The following is a 19,562-nucleotide window of genomic DNA, read 5'->3' as shown; positions in this document are numbered from 1 at the left end:
GCATCGGGCGTCTGTAAACAAATTCACCACATGGCCTGAAGCAGACAGCCACAACAACATGGCCTCTTTGTGGAGATGCTCCGCTCGGCCTGCGAGGGATGCGAAGGAAAAAAAATGCTTCATTGTTGGCCGCCTGTTGAGGAGGCGATAGTCACTCACTGTGCGGGTATTTAAAAAGCAGACACGCCGGAGGATAAATCCCGACCACCAACCAACCACCTGTGTCCGGGGCTCGGTTCGTTTACCTGTGCCGTGTTCAAAGTGCAGCACCACAGTCCCGTCTCTCCCGATCTTCACATCCCCGGGTCCCTCGATCCTCCGTGGGTAGTCGGCGGCGGAGGCACCGGCAGACTTGGAGCCTTTCCTCCGGTGTCTCTGGGCTAAAGTCCGACAGCATTGATAGCACACGGCCCACGCCTGCTCCTCGTTTATCGGCTGGCTGTACAGGGACAGGATTTCCTCCAAGGAGACCGCCTCGGCTCCGTCGCCGCCGCCGCCGCCGCCGCCGCAGTCCATGGTCACATCCGCGGCGTTCAGGTCGGCGGAGAAATCCCGGAGGACGGTCGGCGAAGTCAGCATCCCGTCGTCGGTCCCCGGTCGCTTGGCCATGCTCAGTCAGACCATCATGAGCAGATAAAAGGAAGGGGAGAAGGTGTGTGTTGATCTGTCAGTGTTTCCAGAGCCTCCTGCGGTCGGTCGGTCGGTCAGACGTTGGTCGTTGCTCTCAGCTGTTTGTTTCCAGCAGCAACGGTTCACTGTGGCAGACACACGGGCGCGCGGACGGGCGGTTCGCTGGCAGAGCTCCGCGCGGTCCCGCTGCCCGCCGCTTAAGTTGCCTCGTCATCACCATCACCTGCAACAGGAAGAGGAAATTAATTAATGGCCATTAACCAGGTGTGTGTCGATAAAAGTCTCACAAACAGAAATTTGACTGTTGAGTTTCTACATTTCCCGCCTTTTATATTTCTTTAAGCTTTAAAACGTTTCCACATAAAATAAGAAAAGAAATGTCTTTTACCTGTTTGTTTTGTCATCTAGCTACTTTTACGCACTTTATTTTTCTTGTTTGTACGTAGGCCTTTCTCTTCTCTCTTTTATCATATGGTGCTGCAACTGGAGATATAGCATTTGTGTCTTTATTTCAAAAAATATATTTTCAATCAAATAATAACTCACTTCAATTAAAAAACAACAACTTTCAATCAAAGAAAAAAAAGGGTTCAAACGCAATTTTTGGGGTTTCAAATATTTTCTTGCATTCAAGCACTATTGAAAAGGTTTTTTTTTTATTTAAGTGAAGTTTGTTTTGATTGAAAATATATTTTTTGTTTAAATCAACTTTCTTTGGATTGAATAATAAAGACACAAATGTATCTCCATACATAAACTAAGTACATGCACAAAATACCACTGCAATATAAATTTTTTAAAAAAGTGTATTCTCTTGAAATTTTAACTGTTCATACCTAAGACGTGAAATTAGATTGAAACGCAGGACATTTACTAGTAACTGAGTATATATTCACTAAAATATTACCACATAAAATAGGGGATAATTTCACCCACTGTCTGTTGCTTATATTGACCTATGCTGATTATTTCAGACAGTAGAATAACTTGGGCAGTTCCCTTTACTTTTTTTAAATTAAATTTTACTGCATACATTCTCTGTACCAGAGCTCCATCTCCTGACTGTTCATCACATCACATCAAATCACATCAAGATTTTACATCATTGTATTAAACATATGTGCTATTAATTATTTAGCCTGCAGGCTAATGGCTGCTATTATTTAACGGCATAATTAGAATCTCAACTAACTAATTTTTTTCTGGTAACAACTGCTGTAATCAAATTATTTGGTAATGATGATAATGTAAGTGGACATATATTATTTTTATTTCATTTTTTAAACACTTCTTGTAAATAATATATTTCACACCACTTTTTCTGTAGGGATTTTTTTCAACATAAAAATAATACAACTTTCACAGATCTTACTTAAATATGATTATCATAAGTAAACAAGTAAACTTATTTAAATGAGCTGTGATTGTGGGCTTGGTGAAGATGTTACTCTATAAATGTATTTAGGTCTTTAAGATATGTATAAATACATCCATAGATTAATTTTTAATAACATAAAGCAAGATATTGGTCTACTGTTGCCTGTTTAAAAGCTGTTACCTGCTGCTTCAGTAATGAGAAATGATTACACACACATATCACTTGGGTTTCACAACTGAAGAAGCTGACAACAACTTTAATACAAAGAAGAGAACATGACATTGTGGCAGATCCTGTGTTCAATTTTCAATTTTCTTTTCCATCACAAAACAAAGTTGGCCTGCATGTACACATTTCACCATTACCATCTCAGTGCTATCATAGGCATCAAATACCAAACCAGACTCTGAATTTACTGACAAGACATGACCGACAGGTTGATGTTCAATTACTTTCTTGCAGAGCAGAAGACAACATCCTCTATGAAAGCAATGGTTTTCTTAAAGTGGTTGTTATCATCAGTAGCAATATATCCCAGCTGGTCATCAGCGCCATCTGCTGGCCGTTCATCTCATTATCCTGATGATTAATTTCCATGTCTATTGGTTAAATAATTTTATTTCAAACTGTTTGCTGTTGATTATGTTTGGGTAGAGAGTTCTCACCAATGCTGAATCAATTTGTGATTGATTTACACATGCAGATCAGCGTAAGCCAAACAAATGACACATTTTTACAATACGTTAAGGTAAACGATAAAGTGTAAAATCATACAACATAAAGGAAGATGCAAGAAAAATGGAAAAACACAATACCCAACAAAGTTTAAAAAAATAAACAAATCAACATAGGAGCAGTTTAATTTGAATAAGTTATAGGCACATGCGGGTGTGTTTGTTTCTTTATCTTTTGAAGGCCGGAAAGTTAGTTTTCAGCCTTTAAGCCTCAAACCTCCCAATCACAGCTTCTAAACAGCACTTCAGGTTCTTCTAAATGAAAATCATTCACAGCACTGACTTAGGTCAAACAGCATCGTCATTGGTTCCCACACTTTTGTTTGTCATTCACAACAAAAGGAATACACTTGCACAAAGAACTGAAGCTAATTCTTGAGGAAGGCCCCACACACAAAACATCTGATGTGCAGACTGTGATTATCATGTGCATATGGGACGGTCTGTTTCTTAAAATTGGCTTAACACAGTGGCACATTCCCTGACCGTGGGAGAAAAGCATGGTGGAGGGTGTGAACACTGATCGTGAACCACTCTCTGCTTCACACATGCATTTGCAATGGCAACAACAAAGATGCAGCATCCCGAGATCTTTGGGCGGAGACAAACGCAGGAGCTTATGTTGTAAATCACCAAGATCGACAGCCAAGATCTTGCAAAGTCACTGGCAAACATCATCTGCACACTCTGTAAACCACCATCCCATCTTCTACCGAACTCCTCGCAGCTCCGGACATCTTCTTTTTCCCAGAGTCTCAGCCTTTCTTCATCTTTCGTCACACACTTTTCCAGGTTCGGTGTCTCCACTACCGTTGATACTGACTGACTGCCCATCCTTAGACAACGCGTTGGCCTCATTTGATGCCCTCCTTTTGGAGTCACGGGTGGTTTGCTGTGGAAAGATGTAAGAATTTGAAGGTCATGTCATTTAAATGTCACCACACTGGACAGAGAGTGAGTGGGCGAAGACGACCCACTGAGACCTGAGTCTTTGGTGCGCTGCCCCTAAGTGGAAGGTTAAGTAAATAAAGCACAACAGTCTTTGTTCACGAGATGCTGAAATTATAATTTGTCAGGTCAGAGGAATTCATTTTGTAGATGTTTATGAATTCTCAGGTGAGTTTTGTAAAGGACGGGAAACATTCAAATCCTCAACGACAGAATTAATCTAAATCATAGACAGTTTGTCTGAGTCTCTATAACTCCTCTACGTTAATGTTAAAAACCCAGAAATTTGCATTCTGGGAGGAGACAACAGTGCAGACATTTAGTTTTTTTTAAAGTGCAGTTAGTTCTCAAGACAGAAAATTAGAGAAACATACGTCTACAAGTAAATGTTGTGGTTGAACATATCAGGAATATGTTTTTGAGAAATTATTATTCTCTAATTGTGTAGAAGAAGGGCCAAAATTGTTGATTGGCAAGACTATCAAACACAGATATTTGATTACAGATATTTGAGAATATTATTGTATGAATAGTATACAGTACACTATCCATCAATACGCACACTAAAAACCACCTCTGAGAGCCTGCTACTAATGATTATTCAGTGATTGTGTTTAATTTCTCTATATCAATTTGTATGTTGTGTCAGTGAATAATGAGAAACATTAATTAGATTTCAGGATGAAAATCCTTACATTTAAAAACACGACTGAAACAATATACGGTTTACATCTCTGTATATTGAATTACTTATTATCCCTCCACACAGACAGCAGTTACTCCAGCACTTTCTGCTCTAACGCTACAGTACATATAGCTACACTGCAGTGTGCAGGGATATGTATAGACACTGCAGGGTTGTTGTCCAGCTCTAGTCTGTATGCATTTGCTTTTCTTTCATTGTGCTTCATTATGCCTATATTCCCTGTTTTCATAGTTATCATATCTGTGCACATCTGTTACAGACAGGAAAACACTAGATAAAAGTTCATTCTGATTCTGCAGAGCAACCTGGTGGCATCACAGGTAGATTATGACAAGCTGCTGCTGCTGCTGCTGCTGTTCATTCCCAGCTGTCAGACAGGCCAGCGCCCTGCTGCCAGTCATACCTACATCACTTAAGGAGCGTCTGGCTCTCCTCTGGTGGTTGGAGCCAGTGGTGGAGGTGGAGGAAGTGGTGGAGGAGGAGGAGGAGGAGGAGGAGGAGGTGGTGGTGGTGGTGGTGGTGGTAGTGGTGAGGGCCTGCTTCCCACACTGGGTGCCTGTGTTCACCATCCTCTTCTCTCGCAGACTGGCCTCCAGAGCTTTACCTGTGGACAACAGTTAAGGACTTCCAGTGGGTTATCACTTGAAACACAATCACATCCTCATCCAGGGCTTCACCCAGACAAGGACACCACACAACAATGGAGAGGCAACAAGAACTGTGCTATCTATGTCTGGAGTTGACAGCTGCTTGTGTGTTTGAATGGTTCGTTTAGCTTTGCAGTGCAGCCACCTGCAATGTTTGATCATATTAGAAGACTGAGTGTTTGTGTGTGTGTGTGTGTGTGTGTGTGTGTGTGTGTGTGTGTGTGTGTGTGTGTGTGTGTGTGTGGCCTGTGGTACGCGCAGATTAAAGGACGAGGCTCTTACTGTTTGCTACAGGTAGAGGGGTCTCCACGTCCGTGTTGGTGAGCCACGTCGATTCCGTCTCCCTGGTCCAGCTCTCATGATACCTCGGCTCGATGATCGCGTCCGCCCGACTCCCTCCACAACCCATCGGGACAATCATCCAGGGCAGGTGTAGCCGCAGCTGACACGGACTGAACACGGTTCAAGACTCGTCTCACCGCAGCTGCAGCATCATCATCATCCTCCTCCCGCGGATCTCTACTGCAGCTCTATCCGGGCGTCCGTGTCCATTATCAGCACCAGAGCTGCTGCTGCTGCTGCTGTTAGTGGTGGTGGTGGTGGTGGTGATGGTGGTGGTGGTGTAGGAGCTGGTGGTCGCTGATGCTGCTCCTCACAGACATCAGCTGAGCAGAGTGAATACACACCGGGGCTATCTGCGTCACCCAGAGAGAGAGAGAGAGAGAGAGAGAGAGAGAGAAGGGGGGAGGAGGGGGATGGAGACTGTATCCGCTGATAGGCTGAGGGCCAAATGAAGCCCAGCCTCTGTCAGCATCATCACACCACCACCACCACCTCCAACACTACCAGCATCATCATGCAAATGTGCACGATGCCCATCACAACCACTCATAATTTTTTTTTTTTTTTTTTTAGAATGTCCTTGTGCCTTTTTTGCTAATTTAGCTTTTTTATTTTATTTTATTTTTTATTTTTTTCTATTTTTTTTTATTTTCTATTTTTTTTTCTAATCTTTATTGTAAGCGCTTTGAGACTTGTTCTTCAGGTGAAAATGCGCTCTATAAATACAATTTATTATTTATTATTATTATTAATTTCAGAGGATTATTAATATGTTGATGATGATTAAGAAATAATAAGGAGTAAACTCCAAAAACATTTTTTTTAAATTATAATTCATGGTATATTGAGTTGTAAAAAAATCTTCACCATCCACTCATGACTAGGCTATAGTTACAAATAGTAGAAGAATGGGCTGCTGTATGTATTTCTACATGGATGACCACATTTTGTTTTTCTATTAGACCCTCAGCACAAAATAAAATAATCTGGTGAGAAATAAGAAATGAAGACAAACTGCCACGACAAAATGAGGAAAAAAGGACTTCCCCGTGTGAATATACAGTATGTATAGACTATGCACATACACACCTGTTAAAAGTCTTTGGATAAACACCGGAAACTTGAGTTCACCATGGAGGTTTTACAATAATCCACCATTCTGCAGACAGTTGTAAACATGATAAAGTTATTAATGAGCCGGCGTTTTAGTTTTCTGTGATACAATAAAGATAAATATATAGGATGGAGGAGGACATTTTTTACCACCTAAGCTTTTATGAAGGCTTCTTAATTGTCACGTATTCTGTGGGGAAATACTGAAATACCGATCAGTACAGTTTTGTTCTTTGTTATTAAGTTGCACTTCCAATGCCTATGTGGTCTATTATATTTATATTGTGCAAGTATGAACATGAAGAGAAAAATGAACTGAAGGCAAGTATCTTTCACATAGAGCATTTATTTTCACATTTATTTTAAATATGTGGTTCATTTCTCAGTTATACTGACAATACAGTATTTGCACATAGACCTATGATAATTATTCTTAAAACGCTTAATATACAGAAATCAAGGGAGCATACGAGCAGCAAACATATTGCTTCCTTATACTGTAAAATGACTGGTTTCAGCATTTCACAGGATTAGAGCTGGAGAGGGGAAACAATGGTCAACATCTACTTGTAAACAGACATTCCTTACATGGAGCTAAAAACACATCACCTTCAAAAACTGAACAAACAAAAACACATTCACTGATTTTAGAGTCTTTAAATAAATACTATATTTAACATACATTTATTTTCCCCCCATATTTCCCCCCCACATTGGTACTGTTCATGTTACTTTAAATAAAGTAGGATGAGGGGGAAAAACGACAGTAAAAATATTGTTTCGTGTCCTTTGATGTCACGAGGGAATGTCGACCGTTTTGGTGGGTGTACACTGTGAAGATGTTTACTCTTACAGCATGGTACAAAGAGGAGGTGGCAGCACAGGAGAGGGCCCATATTCAAGTGTATTAGAGCAGAAGTTACCTCTGTGATCTGTCCGACTTTATTTATAGTCACCAATCAGCTCTGATACCTAACAACTCACTGTGTTTCCACCCAGGAATGTGACAGGAACATAAAGGAGGAGAGAAAGGGAATGAGAAAGCCACAAAGTGAGAAAAGAGGGAGAACAGAGACGGGGTGGGAATAAATTAAAGCTTGTGGATGTGACTGTGTTATATCAGAACATTACTGCACATGAAAATGATGATGACGATGATGATGACGATGCATCTAGACTTTGAAGTCCAGCAGGTTGCAGTCGATCTTGTAGTAAACATATGGGTAGTACTCCTGCTGGCTCAAATTCAGACCTGGGATGTCCATCGAGGCCTGGTGGCACAGGAGAGACAGGAACACAAACATTACGCACATATTTTAATCATAATAAAGTCCAGTTGAGATGGTTATATGGCTGGTTTAATGTGTCCATATCAACTAACAAAGAGTAATTTAATCATTTTGGTGTCTCCTGAAGCAGTGGAGTAACTCCAAACTCCCAAAACAAGCATCAGGAGAGATTGTACTAAAAAAAGGTTATTTTTAACCTTGGCAAAGTGTGAAGTATTTTAATAACTGTATGTTTCTTTCTGATATGAAATATGTCTTGAGTATTTGTGATGTGTGAGAGGGTGTATTATACGCACATGTGTATGGATGTTTAGAACGCTATGTAAATTGATAATTCTTACCTTTCTATTGTTCTTACTCACCTGCCCAGGACTACGGATGGAAAGTAGCTAGTAAGCTAAATCCAGTACAAGGCATCTCTTCTCATCTCGAGACTAATGTTATTTTGTACATTGTCCCTGATACAAATAAACGTATTAAACTAAACTAAATGTATCATTGTAATAATTATACTTCCACTATGTTAAACAGTGTGTGAATGGGGCTCACATCAATGATTGCAGCACTGCTGTCCAGATGTTTGTAGAGGTCGTACAGCACCTCCCTCAGCTTCTTCATGTTCTTCTTGTTGGGCTGAAGCAGCATGGCCTGGAAGTTGACCGGCAGCCCGTATCTACGAAACACAACGGGCCGGTCAACGCAGGCGGTCGCACACTTTTCACAAACATCGCAGACGCAGCTACAGCGGGTCTTAACTCTCTCACCTCAGCACCGACTCCACAAACACACGCAGGGCTTTTATGTGAATCCACGCGATGAAGGCTTCACTGAAATTCACTTTCAGCCATCGTACCAGAGGCCCCTGTAAGTACAACAACGGCATTTCACCAAACAGAAATACACACTCATCATCAGCCTCACAGATGAGATCTAAAACTGATCTTGTCATTAATTACCCAAACTTAAAGCAGAAGTAAGTGATATATTTGTGTTAATATAAGTCTTAAATAGTTATATCTTCCGACAGCAATCACTTACATAGAGTGTTTGGACTGAAACACGGGTCTGTCAGTCACTCTGCTCTGCTCTGAGCCGAGGAGAAAACATTTATCGTATCCTACAGTTTTTATCCAATGAGGAGAGAGAACGGCATGCAGGGCTGTGTGTGCAGCCAAGGGACGCCGTGAATGTGGTGACGTAGGGACGAGGACTGTTATGGTGCGTTCAAGGAAACTCGTATTTTTCCGACCGTGAAGTGGTACCAGTTCGATCTGGTACGAGTTCACCGGTCAGAAGTTACGAGTGGCCGTTATAGTGACTTTCACCGGTAAAACAGGTCGGAAAAACACGAGTGGGTTGCCTGAAACGCTACAAAGTCGTAAGTTGTGACTTGAAGCTGTAATTTACGATTTCAAAAGCCTGCCTGGAACGCAGCATTAGCGAAAACGACCGGACCACTTACTTCTGCTTTAATTCACTGGTGTGAAGAATAACCATACATTTGAAAACACTGGTGAATGGCTACAGTAACTTCCTCTTTCTCTAGCTGTTCAGTAGTGAGGTTTGTAGAGAAATCAGCAGCCGTACAAACTGTTTCTTCTTGTCAGTGGACAAACGTGTCATCTCTTCTTTGTCTGCCTTCATCTCCTCCTCATTGTACTGGAAATCACGCACTGTAAACCTGGGTCAGGACACACAGCAGAGAGCTGGCAATCAGATGATGGGCAGACACCGCAGACACCACACACACTCACACACACTCACACACACACTCAAGTGCTCTTCTGAAAATAAGTGACATGCAAACACACAGACACTGAATGAAATCCCTCTGTTATGCTAATTGGAGAGACCATCGAGTGCTGGCAAAATTGTGTTTATCGCGTCTTTTTTTAGAGCATAACAAGGCAGCCCCTGTGTTTCACAAACACATAGCCTACTTCAGTAATGACCTATCATCACTGCTGTTAGTCTGTGGTTGATTTCCCGAGGGATAAATAAACATCATTCATGGAAAACCACCAATAGTAAAAAAGAAAAAAAGAAAAAAAAAGAAGGCTTAAAAGTCAAATTAAAAAATATATTCTAATTACATTTACACATGAACTCTTTTGACCTGCTCACATTCTTATGACACAAGTGAAACTGAGTCATTTACTTGTTTTCTCTGGCCTTGTGCTTGAAGTCGTCGACAGCCTTCCTGAAGAGAGTGACACTGAACAGGCCGCTGTCATGGTCTTCAAACAGCAGCCTGAAGGAGAGGAACCACAAGACGAAGGATCAGCACCTGTGAGACTCACATCAGCAGTATTTGTTATAGAGAACACAACACAGGCTCTCTGGTGGATCCTACTCAATAATTCATAAACACAGGACACACAGGCTCCCTCCGTTCATGTAAAATATCATATAAATTATAATGTTGCTGAGTCATTTTTTAACTTTTGTGTCAAGTCAGTGTTTTTGTACCATCCAGCTGTCTCACAGCCATGACACATCACTTGTGTGGAGCAGGTTATGTGGTTTGAGATTAAAAGATGACAGCAGGGGTGAAGAGTAAATACAAGTATGTACTGAAATGTATGACTTTGACACTATATTTAGGAGAGAATTAGTTCTTTTAGCTTTTAGTCACTGGAATTAGTTTTGGTTTATTAGGAAAATGCGATGGACCATATGCTGTTTTGATCACAGAAGAAAAAAACTATCACAGCCAACTCCTACACTGTCAGCCATGTTTGATCAGCTCAGTCTGAGCCTGGCAGTCACAGCCCTAACAACAGCTACGTGAGATAAAAGACAAGGCAGAGTACCAGAGGCCTTATTGTAGGTGAGGTCCTTATTTGAAAATGTGTACAAAAGACTGATTCCTCTTGTTTTAAGAGAAGAAAAAGGCAATATATTGAATATTGATTCGAAAGTTTTGGGGGGTATTTCAGCAGGCTTATTGGCATATTATACAAGTTCTACAAAGTCAGTGCTTTAAATATGTTCTTCCTGAGTTATTATGTTAATATGGAACAAACAATACAATGTGTTCACATCAAGTAAAAAAGTATTTTTCAAAATCAAATAACTCCGCACACTGTAAATGTACTAAATGGCTACATTTAGGTTTTGCAAGAAAGGGACAGTGACACATCCTCCACTAACCCTAACAACCAATCCTCTGGACCGAGCACTAGCCAAAAAAACAAGGTCCCGTAAAAGCCTCACAGATAACTGGATAGTGTGAGTCACAGCTCCAACTCCATTTCTGACTCCCCACTTCTTTCCTGCTCCCTTATGCACCAGTACAACTGAGAAATTAGAAAATTATTTGTTCACAATTTTGGGTCATGAAGTGATTGCACAGCTTCCTCTGTAATGAAGAGATTTCCTTTGATACACATTAGTCGCCAGCTGTGTCGTTCATGCAACAGAGGGTAAATGATCCCAAACAAACACTTTTCCTGTTGTTTCTGGATATTGAAATGAAAATATAATAAAACGAGTTAGAGAGAAGTCTTCCTCCCTGCTCTGTATTTCTCCTGTGGATCATAGGAAGTTTCTTGTTCCTCGATCACATCAGCAGATCGTGCTCCGTATCTGGTCCGGAGGAGCAGGTTGCTAGGTAACCACATCACAATGAGACGTGTATGTCCAGAAGCCTGAAGGTAATGTCTTGAATCATCTGGCTATGTTGGCTAAAGGTCAACCCCTCTCTACAGGTCAACCACGTAATGTTTTCTTTTTCTAATGGGAGTCAATTGCTTTTTGCAGGTCAACCATGAAATATTGCCAATTTTAATCAGAGTCAAGCACAAGGCTAAATCAACTGAAGAGGGGTGAGAAAGGAAGAGGAGGCAAAGTGTCGAAAGTGTCTGGTCTGAGGAAGTTATAAAAAATATCATTAAAATGTTCTTTGAAATGAATAAATCACCCAGAAATGTTGTTTCCTTTGTCTGATCATTCATGAATTTAAAAACAGAGTCATCTTGTTATTCTTACTTAGTGGAGCGTGGTACAACCATTTCTGCCAGTGTTTCATACTCCTTCTGCCAGTCACCGTAGCCTGTCCTGGGGATGGTAGAAAGGGAAAGTAAAATTTGAACATGAAGTTTTAAGGCTGACAACAAAACTGGTTTTATTGAACAAAAAAAAACTGTTTAAAAAAGAAAAAGTACACCTGCTACACCTATGTAATTTGACCATTTCCAGGTCTAAATAGTTTTCCGTTTTTTTTCCATGTAATACAATGTAGACTACACTCTAAATATACTTACTAGTAAAATATCAAAACAAAATGAATGAAGGAAAAAATACACACAAAATAAATAAAGAGAGACTAATGAAGGTGTGCTTACTTTGGTACGACTACCAGCATGGTAATCAGGTACTCTGAGTCCAGGACAAAGTCTTCCTTCTTCACTATGTCAGCCAGACTCCTGGTCAACAAGCTCCCCCTAAAGGACAACATATGACAACACACAGATAACATCAGGAACGTCTATTTTGCACAATGCAATGTGCTACTTTACAGATTTAATTACTGACTATTTCAATCTCATCATCCAAGGTGGAGGTATGATACTGAGATATAGCTATAGGTACAGTTTCTTATGAAGGCAACAATGGAAACTGAGTTTTTATCTTGCTGGGTTGATGGTTATAAAAAAAGAGTAAGAGAATAAAAGGAGAAAGAGTTGAGACCCCAGTTTGAAGGATCTGTACATGGAGATTTATTCTTGTTTAAAACTGTCACTGAAGAAAAGAGTGACAGATATTTTCCGCTATTACTCACGCATTCTTCCTCTCCAGATTCTGCAGATTTCCCTTCAGATTGTTGTAGGCTGAAGCTCTAGCCTTCAGGTCGTTGTCTATTTGAGTCGCTTGCTGGAAACCGAGCAGGAGAAGGTTAGTATGGAAAATGTTCCCGTCTTTATCCAGCAAAATCAAAATGTCTGCATGTGATATGTGACAACATGTGATCGTTTCTGTTACTGTGTACATTTGTTTTCTGTAGTAATTTATTCTGCTGCATTCAGTCTGTCTCGTCAGTCTTAATTTTCCTTGGAGGTTGACTCATTTTAAGCCAAAATTATAAGACACACCCCCCACCCCCCACCCAGGCTAACTCAGGTGTATGACCAATGTTACCATGGCTACGTGGTATTCAGTGACACCTGTACTAAGTAATAATGCCCCCCCAAAAAACAAACAAACAGGGAAACATGGCTCATAATTTGTGGTTTGAGGTGTGTTTTTTTGCTAAGGCAGATATAGTTCCTTGATCAACAATTACCCACAATTCATTGCACCACAGTCCATCTCAACATAGTCAGAATGTGCACGGATGAATTTAGAGTTTGTCTGAAGTCTGGCTATTTGTTATGATAGACACAGTCAAAGTCTGTCTTGGTGAAACCAAACTCAGGTCTAAGACCAATGTCACCAAGGCAACAGTGTCACTAAAGCCGACATGGCCTATAATTTGTAGTTTGCTGACACTGTTTTGGAGCAAAACATTTTGACTGCAGCCATTTTCCTTTTTATTATTTTATTCTTTGATGATTACAAACTAAAACCTCCTTGTACTATACTGTTGAATTCTTCTGAAAGACAAATATTTTTCTGCAAAGATAAACAGAGCTGAGCACTGAGGTGTGGTTCCTTTGTCCAAGTTGGTCAGCCATTTTTAAACAATATATAAATTACAAATTGTTTATTTTATAAAGTATAATCCACAGTAATCTTCATCCTAAAGTATTCAGTGTATATATTAGATTGATGTATATCATATAAACATTATAAGTGATCAGATTTTCTAACATACCTTGGAGATGATCTCAGAGATGTTTTTCAAAGACTGTTTGATTGGGTACTTTGCCATGTCCCACTGAAACCTGGTGATATAAGTGACCAGGTCAACTGCAGAGAGAAGCAGATAAAGCCATCAGCACCAATCACAATCAATAAACGGGTTTTGTTTGCTATCATGATCACATCACAATGGTCTATTGTATGAGTTGTAGTTGTGAGTCTTACTGTGTCTGTGCTGTCACCTGCCTTGGGACTATACGGATTAAATTTAGCATTTGTGCTAAGTTCGCTGCATTTTGTTTAATGCAGCAATGTTGATTCATGTGCATTGTCCCAATTCAATACATAAAAAAATGAAATGAAATGACATAGCTGCATCCATAGTAACCGCTAACCACAATCAATGGTTGATGTCAACGGCGATTACCTCCGTTAGCCAGTAGATTCTCCTGGACTTTGTCTCGGCTGTCCTCCAGAACGTCAGCCATGTACTGAGCCACCTTCTTCACCACACTGAGGAGAGAGGTCAGGGGTCAACATGAGCGGCCGAAACATGGGATCATGTTTTAGCAATGTAAAAGTAAAAGGAAAGCTTATACGTTTCCACAAAAGTGTCCAGTTTAGCCAGCTCGTCCGACAGACCCACTAAGACATCTAGTGTTCCCACCTGAAGAAACAGAGAACAACGTTTTAAGAAACGGCCCCATGACGGCCCCTTCACTGTCCACACAGAGGCTTTAACTACAGAAGGCAGCTGTGATTAACCTTGAGGTCGGGGATGTTGAACTTGTTGTTGGTAGAGAGGTTGTTGGTGCGTGAGGTGGCGACCATCATCTTGTCCCAGGTCTGCTGGCACGTCTTCTCCCCCGGAGCGGAGATCAACCAGAATTCTGTCATGGCTGCTGGCAGGAAGTTTGTCCACCGGGCCTCTGATGTAAGACAGTCACTGCAGAGAGAGGTGAAGGTTGGATTATAAATAAATTCATCTTTATTATGACTCTGTCCAGGACTTTTGTTGCTCTGTTGCCAACTCTGAACTACGAAGAAGGACAGGAGGTGAAAAGTGAAAATTTGTCAGTGGAAATGTTGCCGTTTCAATTATATCATGAGTGTCATGTTATTCATTAATTCATTTATTTCACATTTGTGCAACAAACGATTTGTCGGCCATTACTCATGGATTGGCATTTGGCACTTAAGAGACATATTAATCAGGGAACATCAATACTCAAGTACAATACTTAACTAATTCTCCACTGTGACATCATGACACAATATTACACAATATTGATATTCCACTATAAATTGACACGATAAAGATGATTTTATATATGGCCCACTCCTCCATGTTATTCTGACAATTACTTAAACAACTGAGTGTTGGGGAAATGCTATCGCTTGTTAACAAGGTCCATTTCTGCACTCTGAGATATGCTTTAACACTTAATTTAACTTAATTTCACATGCACACATCTTCAGTAATAAAAGTGCTTGTATGTACGCCTATGTTTCCCCATGTATTGTGTTATTTTGCAATACAAGATTGAGGTGTGTGTACTTTATTTGATCATTGCTCCTCCTTCACATGTAGCCTACCCCACTTGCCTAAATTTTGAAAAAAACAATACTCTGTCTTTCGCGTGATGACACTTATCTCACAATTTAAGTTATTTGTGACTTTTTTTTTAAGAGTTACCAGGCAAAATGTACCATTATCCAACGGCTGGTAAATGTCATACAGTGTATTGGCTCCTTCTCAACCAGCTAAAATATTAAAATGCTGCTGACATGGTGAGGCATCAATAAACCAATAATAGAAAGAGATAGAGATCATTCCACAGGATCACTCTTTACTGACACAGATAATGTTTTTGTTCTCTTTCTTTCCTTTGTACTTTTCCACCAATACTTAGAAATGTAACTGAGTCACAGTCATATTATTTTACATATCAGTGTCTTGTTCCTCTTTTTAAGTCCTTTTTTGCCTCAGACTCACGAGCTTCCTCACATTTCCCAGTGGTTTTACGTGTGGTCACTGGGCTGAACAGTGGTGGCTGATTGCATCAAGGGGAAGGACAGCAGAGACAGACATGTCTGCTGATTGACTGTCATATGACCAGTCTCCATGCAAGACCAGCAGCTAAACACAATGATCCTGCTCGTCATTTAAAACAACAACATAAAGAGCTGTGTTGCCCTGCGTTAGATTTACAGCTCATCCTCTAATCGGAACCAGTGACAGACAACAACAACATAACCAGGTGCATACATGGTTAAATCCAGTGCTAGCTTTGCTGCTGACATGAGCTTGTTTGCAGTGCAGTGTCGCGCTGTCACGACATCAATAATCTGTGCGTCTTCATACTCACCGGTGTGTTTGACGCCTTCGGTGTTTGCTCCGCACGGTGTAAATCAGTCAAGTAATCGCAGCTTCCCATACATAGCGCAGATAATAGCAGGTTTTCGCCTCAGAGGTCCTTCAACACAGCATCTCACTCACAGTCAGCTGACCGAGGAAGGGGGAGTAATGCGCATGCGCAAAGGGGCTGCTGCGCACTGTGCTGCCTTCACGTGACCCGTCTGTCCTGGTGAGGTTCAGGGTCTGAACATGAGCGCAGAGAGCCATGAATATATGGGGAAGAACACGTGTTGGTGTTGAGCAGTCCTTAAATTAAAAATATAAATATAAGGTGTGCTTAATAATAACAAACTTTAAAATAGCATTTACATATAAAGTAGGTCACAATATTTTAAATAGTCTACTCTGTAGTTAAAAACTTATAAAAGTAGTTCACATGATGAGAAACATGGTTGTAATTTTTTACTTGGTTTTTATAACTGAACATCATGGCTAACCTGAGTTATTCAACATGGTCAACATGGATCAAATAGTGAAAATAGCTGGATGATATGGATGCACTGAGTAAGCTGAAGATTAGTAGGCCTGAGCTAAAATAGCTAAATAAATAGGTGAAATAAGGCTCAGCCAGATAGTGGTTAGTGTTGGTGGTGAGAGGTGGTTAGAGGTGTTAGAGTACAATACAAGTAATGCAATGATTCCTTGGATATTTTTTCTTGAATACTTTATTGCAAAACTGTGACTTTTATAATGTTCTATATTTTATTGCTCTATAAAACACTTTGAATAGCCCTTCGTATGAAATGTGCTCTACAAATAAAGTTGCCTGACCCGACCTTGCCCAAAATGTATTTTTTTTATTTTTCTTGAAAGGAGAAAAAAGGTTTTATTACTGTAGAACTCATTTGTTTCCTTCATGTTGCTGCTTATATAACTTTCACCACTTGGTCTTACTCCTTTCATGCTCCTTGCCCTGCACAAGCTGGTAATTGTCAGTAAATGCATAATTTCCGGCTGTACCTAAAGGCAGCATGCGTTTGTTTTGACAGCTCAGTCAGTGGTTCTCAACACTGACCTCCTCTGGTGAGATGGAGCTACTCCATTTCTGAACAGGTAATGCCTTTGGGTGAGTTAAATGTCTTTCAGTCAACTTCTGCTTTGAAGAGCATTCAGCTGTTTGCAGTTCTTCATGAAATGCAAGTTTGAACATCATTGTGTGCACACCTGTTTACTTCTACTGAATGCATAGCTGTGGAGTGACAAAAAAGAGGGATAAGGACCACCTCGTCTGCTTTCTTATGGTTAAAGAATAATCTATTTATGTTATAGTTTTACACAGTTACATCATGTGTGTTTCTCTGCTGCAACGTGTTCAAATGTGTTGTTATAAAACTAGAGTTAGAAGAACTCTGTTTTGGACAGATTATATGATATTAATGTTGGCTAATCTTACATTTTCATGTAAACATGAACACAAATTTTTGTTTCATGAAAAATAGACTATTAACGTGAATGCGTTGTCATGAATGGCATAGGCTAAATAATAAAAAATAAATTGAAATTCATGTCATATCACCAGTCCTAACACCTGGCAAGTCAAAATCTCCATTTGTCAGACAGTTTCCAATTGGGACAAATTAATAAACACTGTTTCTAGGGTTAGTGCATTTCTGATGTTTCTTGCCACTAAATAGAGATACCGAATGTGCTGAGCCACATCCTCTTGACCCTGACTGTTGTCTTATCGAAACAGTTTGGAAAATGTTTTGTGGGAAGGTTGTTGGGTATTGAGAATTGGTTATTTATGCCACTGTTTGTTTATATCTGTTACCTCTGGCTGCAAATTGTATTTCCTTCCTGGATACAGTGAGAGCATTCACCTAAACTCAGTAGAACCAAAGCAGAAAATCTAATTTACCCCCGTCTCCATGGATCCTGATGAGAACCTTGAAGCACATACTTTACTGTACACTTTACACCATGTTGACCATCTTCCCGCGTAGCTTCTTGGGAGACCATGGCGCTCCACACAATTGTGTCTTGTAAGATCCACATGTCGACACTGTGTGGTGTACGAAATAAAGTTCACAGGATATTGGGATTACAGTAAAGAAAACAGCAATAAAACAATTATCAGTGTTGCAGTGTTTATTACACAAATTGTGCAAGATATTTTTATATTGATAATTTAATTGACAGAATATTGCTTTCTTTTTTGCAACCCCTGTGTACTGTCATTTATGGCTCTATTGCAGATGTTATCTTGTACCATAAATTGCACAATATTTACAAATACACTCTCGCTCCACTGCCCTACTTATATTGCTCCCAAAAAGATTTAGAAGCCAGAAAATGTGACACCTTGTTTCTCAGAATTTAGGAATCCATGGCCCAATTTGATTAAGCACTTTCAGCTGTTTGTTTGTGCCTCAGGGCCATTAGCATGGTGGTGCGGAGTGAATCCATACATTCAACCCAGTCTCTCTCTCTCTGATCATAGCAAAGGAGGCCAGCCAACTGAGATACTTCAAAATAATAGTGTCAGATTGCTTCCACAGGATTTTCCTTGTTGTGCCGAATCTGGTGGTTTCTAGGCCATGCTGTTTTGTGAACAGAGTGTCCCTTGGAGTGACTGCCATAAAACAAAGATAAGAGCCACAGGACCGACAGACAGACAGACAGACAGACAGACAGACAGCCACGGAGACACAGATGAAGCCCTGCATCGTGTTGTATCACAGAAAGTCATACGACTAAGGTGGCTGCAGGCTGAGTTTTTTCAGTGTTGTACCAAACTCCTGACTACCATGCTTAATAAAATTAATATTTACTAAATGAAGTTCTTTTCCGTCAAATTGGATTACATAGAGCATTTAATTATCACAGTTGAAATAAGTCTGGGAGAGAGTGTGACAAAGGCTTAAGGTCTAATCAACAAAATATTCAGTAAGCTCTTGAATCGTAATAATCCCCCACATTCCATCAGACACTGGGAGGAAAACAGAGAACGTCAAAAACAGAGACAAAATGTGTGTGTTTTGTCTTTTCTGAAGTTTAGCTGATGTTTTAAAATTGTCTAAGTCTCCAGACAAAGTGTGGTAACAATAATAACATGTAATCGAGCGAGTGTTGTAGTTGGAAAGCTTTTGGCCCAGTGACTTTCGCAACCTCATAAGGCCTGCACTTATGCACTCTAAATGTCTTCGAGACTCACAAATACTCTCTGAAAAAATAGGGTTGAATATCTTGGGTTTTTTATTCACTGACTGTAAACATGTGGATGAAAAGCAGAGCATATCTCAAAGAAATTTAAAACTGTGATGCAGGGTCATAAAGGATCATGGAGGATAGGATACAGGTTTTGGCCGGATGTTACTTAAAACAAAGACATCTTTTTTTGCATTCTCACACAGACTTAGTCAAACAAGAAAAATACAAATATCCTCAAGGAATCAGCAAATGCCTGCATGTTCAATGAATGAGCCAGCCCAGCAATGATGTCAAGTTATTATTACCACTAATTGTATTTTCTGCTCACCAAGATGTTGATTATACATTCAACAGAAATCCATAAATATGTCATCAAAGGTTTTTTTTTTGTTTTTTTTTTTACT

The 19,562-nt window shown here is 40.1% G+C and overlaps 3 protein-coding genes across 10 annotated transcripts in view; all 3 read right to left on the bottom strand.

The window, feature by feature from the left end:
* The window catches only part of spire1a (spire-type actin nucleation factor 1a), a 29,385-nt gene extending 28,677 nt beyond the window's left edge, over positions 1 to 708 (bottom strand). For all 8 annotated transcript variants that reach the window (XM_085791654.1, XM_085791656.1, XM_085791658.1 and 5 more), the window contains exon 1: positions 246 to 708. In XM_085791654.1, coding sequence (XP_085647780.1) covers positions 246 to 609 — 364 coding nt within the window. In that variant the 5' untranslated portion in view covers positions 610 to 708. The remainder of the gene's footprint in view (positions 1 to 245) is intronic.
* Positions 709 to 2,231: 1,523 nt separating this feature from the next.
* LOC146978758 (uncharacterized) lies at positions 2,232 to 5,749 on the bottom strand. The gene is made up of 3 exons (XM_085791653.1): positions 5,326 to 5,749; positions 4,804 to 5,000; positions 2,232 to 3,634 (listed from the first exon to the last, which is right to left on the bottom strand). Exons 1-3 carry the CDS (start codon positions 5,462 to 5,464, stop codon positions 3,509 to 3,511), a joined length of 462 nt encoding a protein of 153 aa, XP_085647779.1. The 5' UTR covers positions 5,465 to 5,749; the 3' UTR covers positions 2,232 to 3,508.
* Positions 5,750 to 6,824: 1,075 nt separating this feature from the next.
* atp6v1c1b (ATPase H+ transporting V1 subunit C1b) lies at positions 6,825 to 16,104 on the bottom strand. The gene is made up of 13 exons (XM_085791652.1): positions 15,959 to 16,104; positions 14,355 to 14,535; positions 14,189 to 14,256; positions 14,017 to 14,102; positions 13,603 to 13,697; positions 12,571 to 12,662; positions 12,134 to 12,232; positions 11,778 to 11,846; positions 9,946 to 10,038; positions 9,375 to 9,468; positions 8,552 to 8,649; positions 8,337 to 8,460; positions 6,825 to 7,769 (listed from the first exon to the last, which is right to left on the bottom strand). Exons 2-13 carry the CDS (start codon positions 14,484 to 14,486, stop codon positions 7,671 to 7,673), a joined length of 1,149 nt encoding a protein of 382 aa, XP_085647778.1. The 5' UTR covers positions 14,487 to 14,535; positions 15,959 to 16,104; the 3' UTR covers positions 6,825 to 7,670.
* Positions 16,105 to 19,562: the final 3,458 nt, after the last annotated feature.

The sequence above is a fragment of the Trachurus japonicus genome, chromosome 11, assembly GCF_045865225.1.
Source record: "Trachurus japonicus isolate A0001 chromosome 11, Traja_1.0".
Classification (NCBI taxonomy): Eukaryota; Metazoa; Chordata; class Actinopteri; order Carangiformes; family Carangidae; genus Trachurus; species Trachurus japonicus.
This window is presented reverse-complemented; position numbering and strand designations above follow the sequence as displayed.

What these genes read in the sequence shown, in the direction of transcription:
- atp6v1c1b (XM_085791652.1), bottom strand. Translation starts at nt 14,486, where the DNA reads ATGACAGAATTCTGGTTGATCTCCGCTCCGGGGGAGAAGACGTGCCAG. An exon ending in GTTGTACCACGCTCCACTAA is followed by an intron (nt 10,039 to 11,777) that starts GTAAGAATAACA and finishes CCTCTCCTTCAG; the next exon opens with GCTGCTGTTTGAAGACCATG. An exon ending in GCAGTGCTGCAATCATTGAT is followed by an intron (nt 7,770 to 8,336) that starts GTGAGCCCCATT and finishes CTGTGCCACCAG; the next exon opens with GCCTCGATGGACATCCCAGG.
- LOC146978758 (XM_085791653.1), bottom strand. Translation starts at nt 5,464, where the DNA reads ATGATTGTCCCGATGGGTTGTGGAGGGAGTCGGGCGGACGCGATCATC. An exon ending in CCCTCTACCTGTAGCAAACA is followed by an intron (nt 5,001 to 5,325) that starts GTAAGAGCCTCG and finishes TGTTGTCCACAG; the next exon opens with GTAAAGCTCTGGAGGCCAGT. An exon ending in CCAGACGCTCCTTAAGTGAT is followed by an intron (nt 3,635 to 4,803) that starts GTAGGTATGACT and finishes ATCTTTCCACAG; the next exon opens with CAAACCACCCGTGACTCCAA.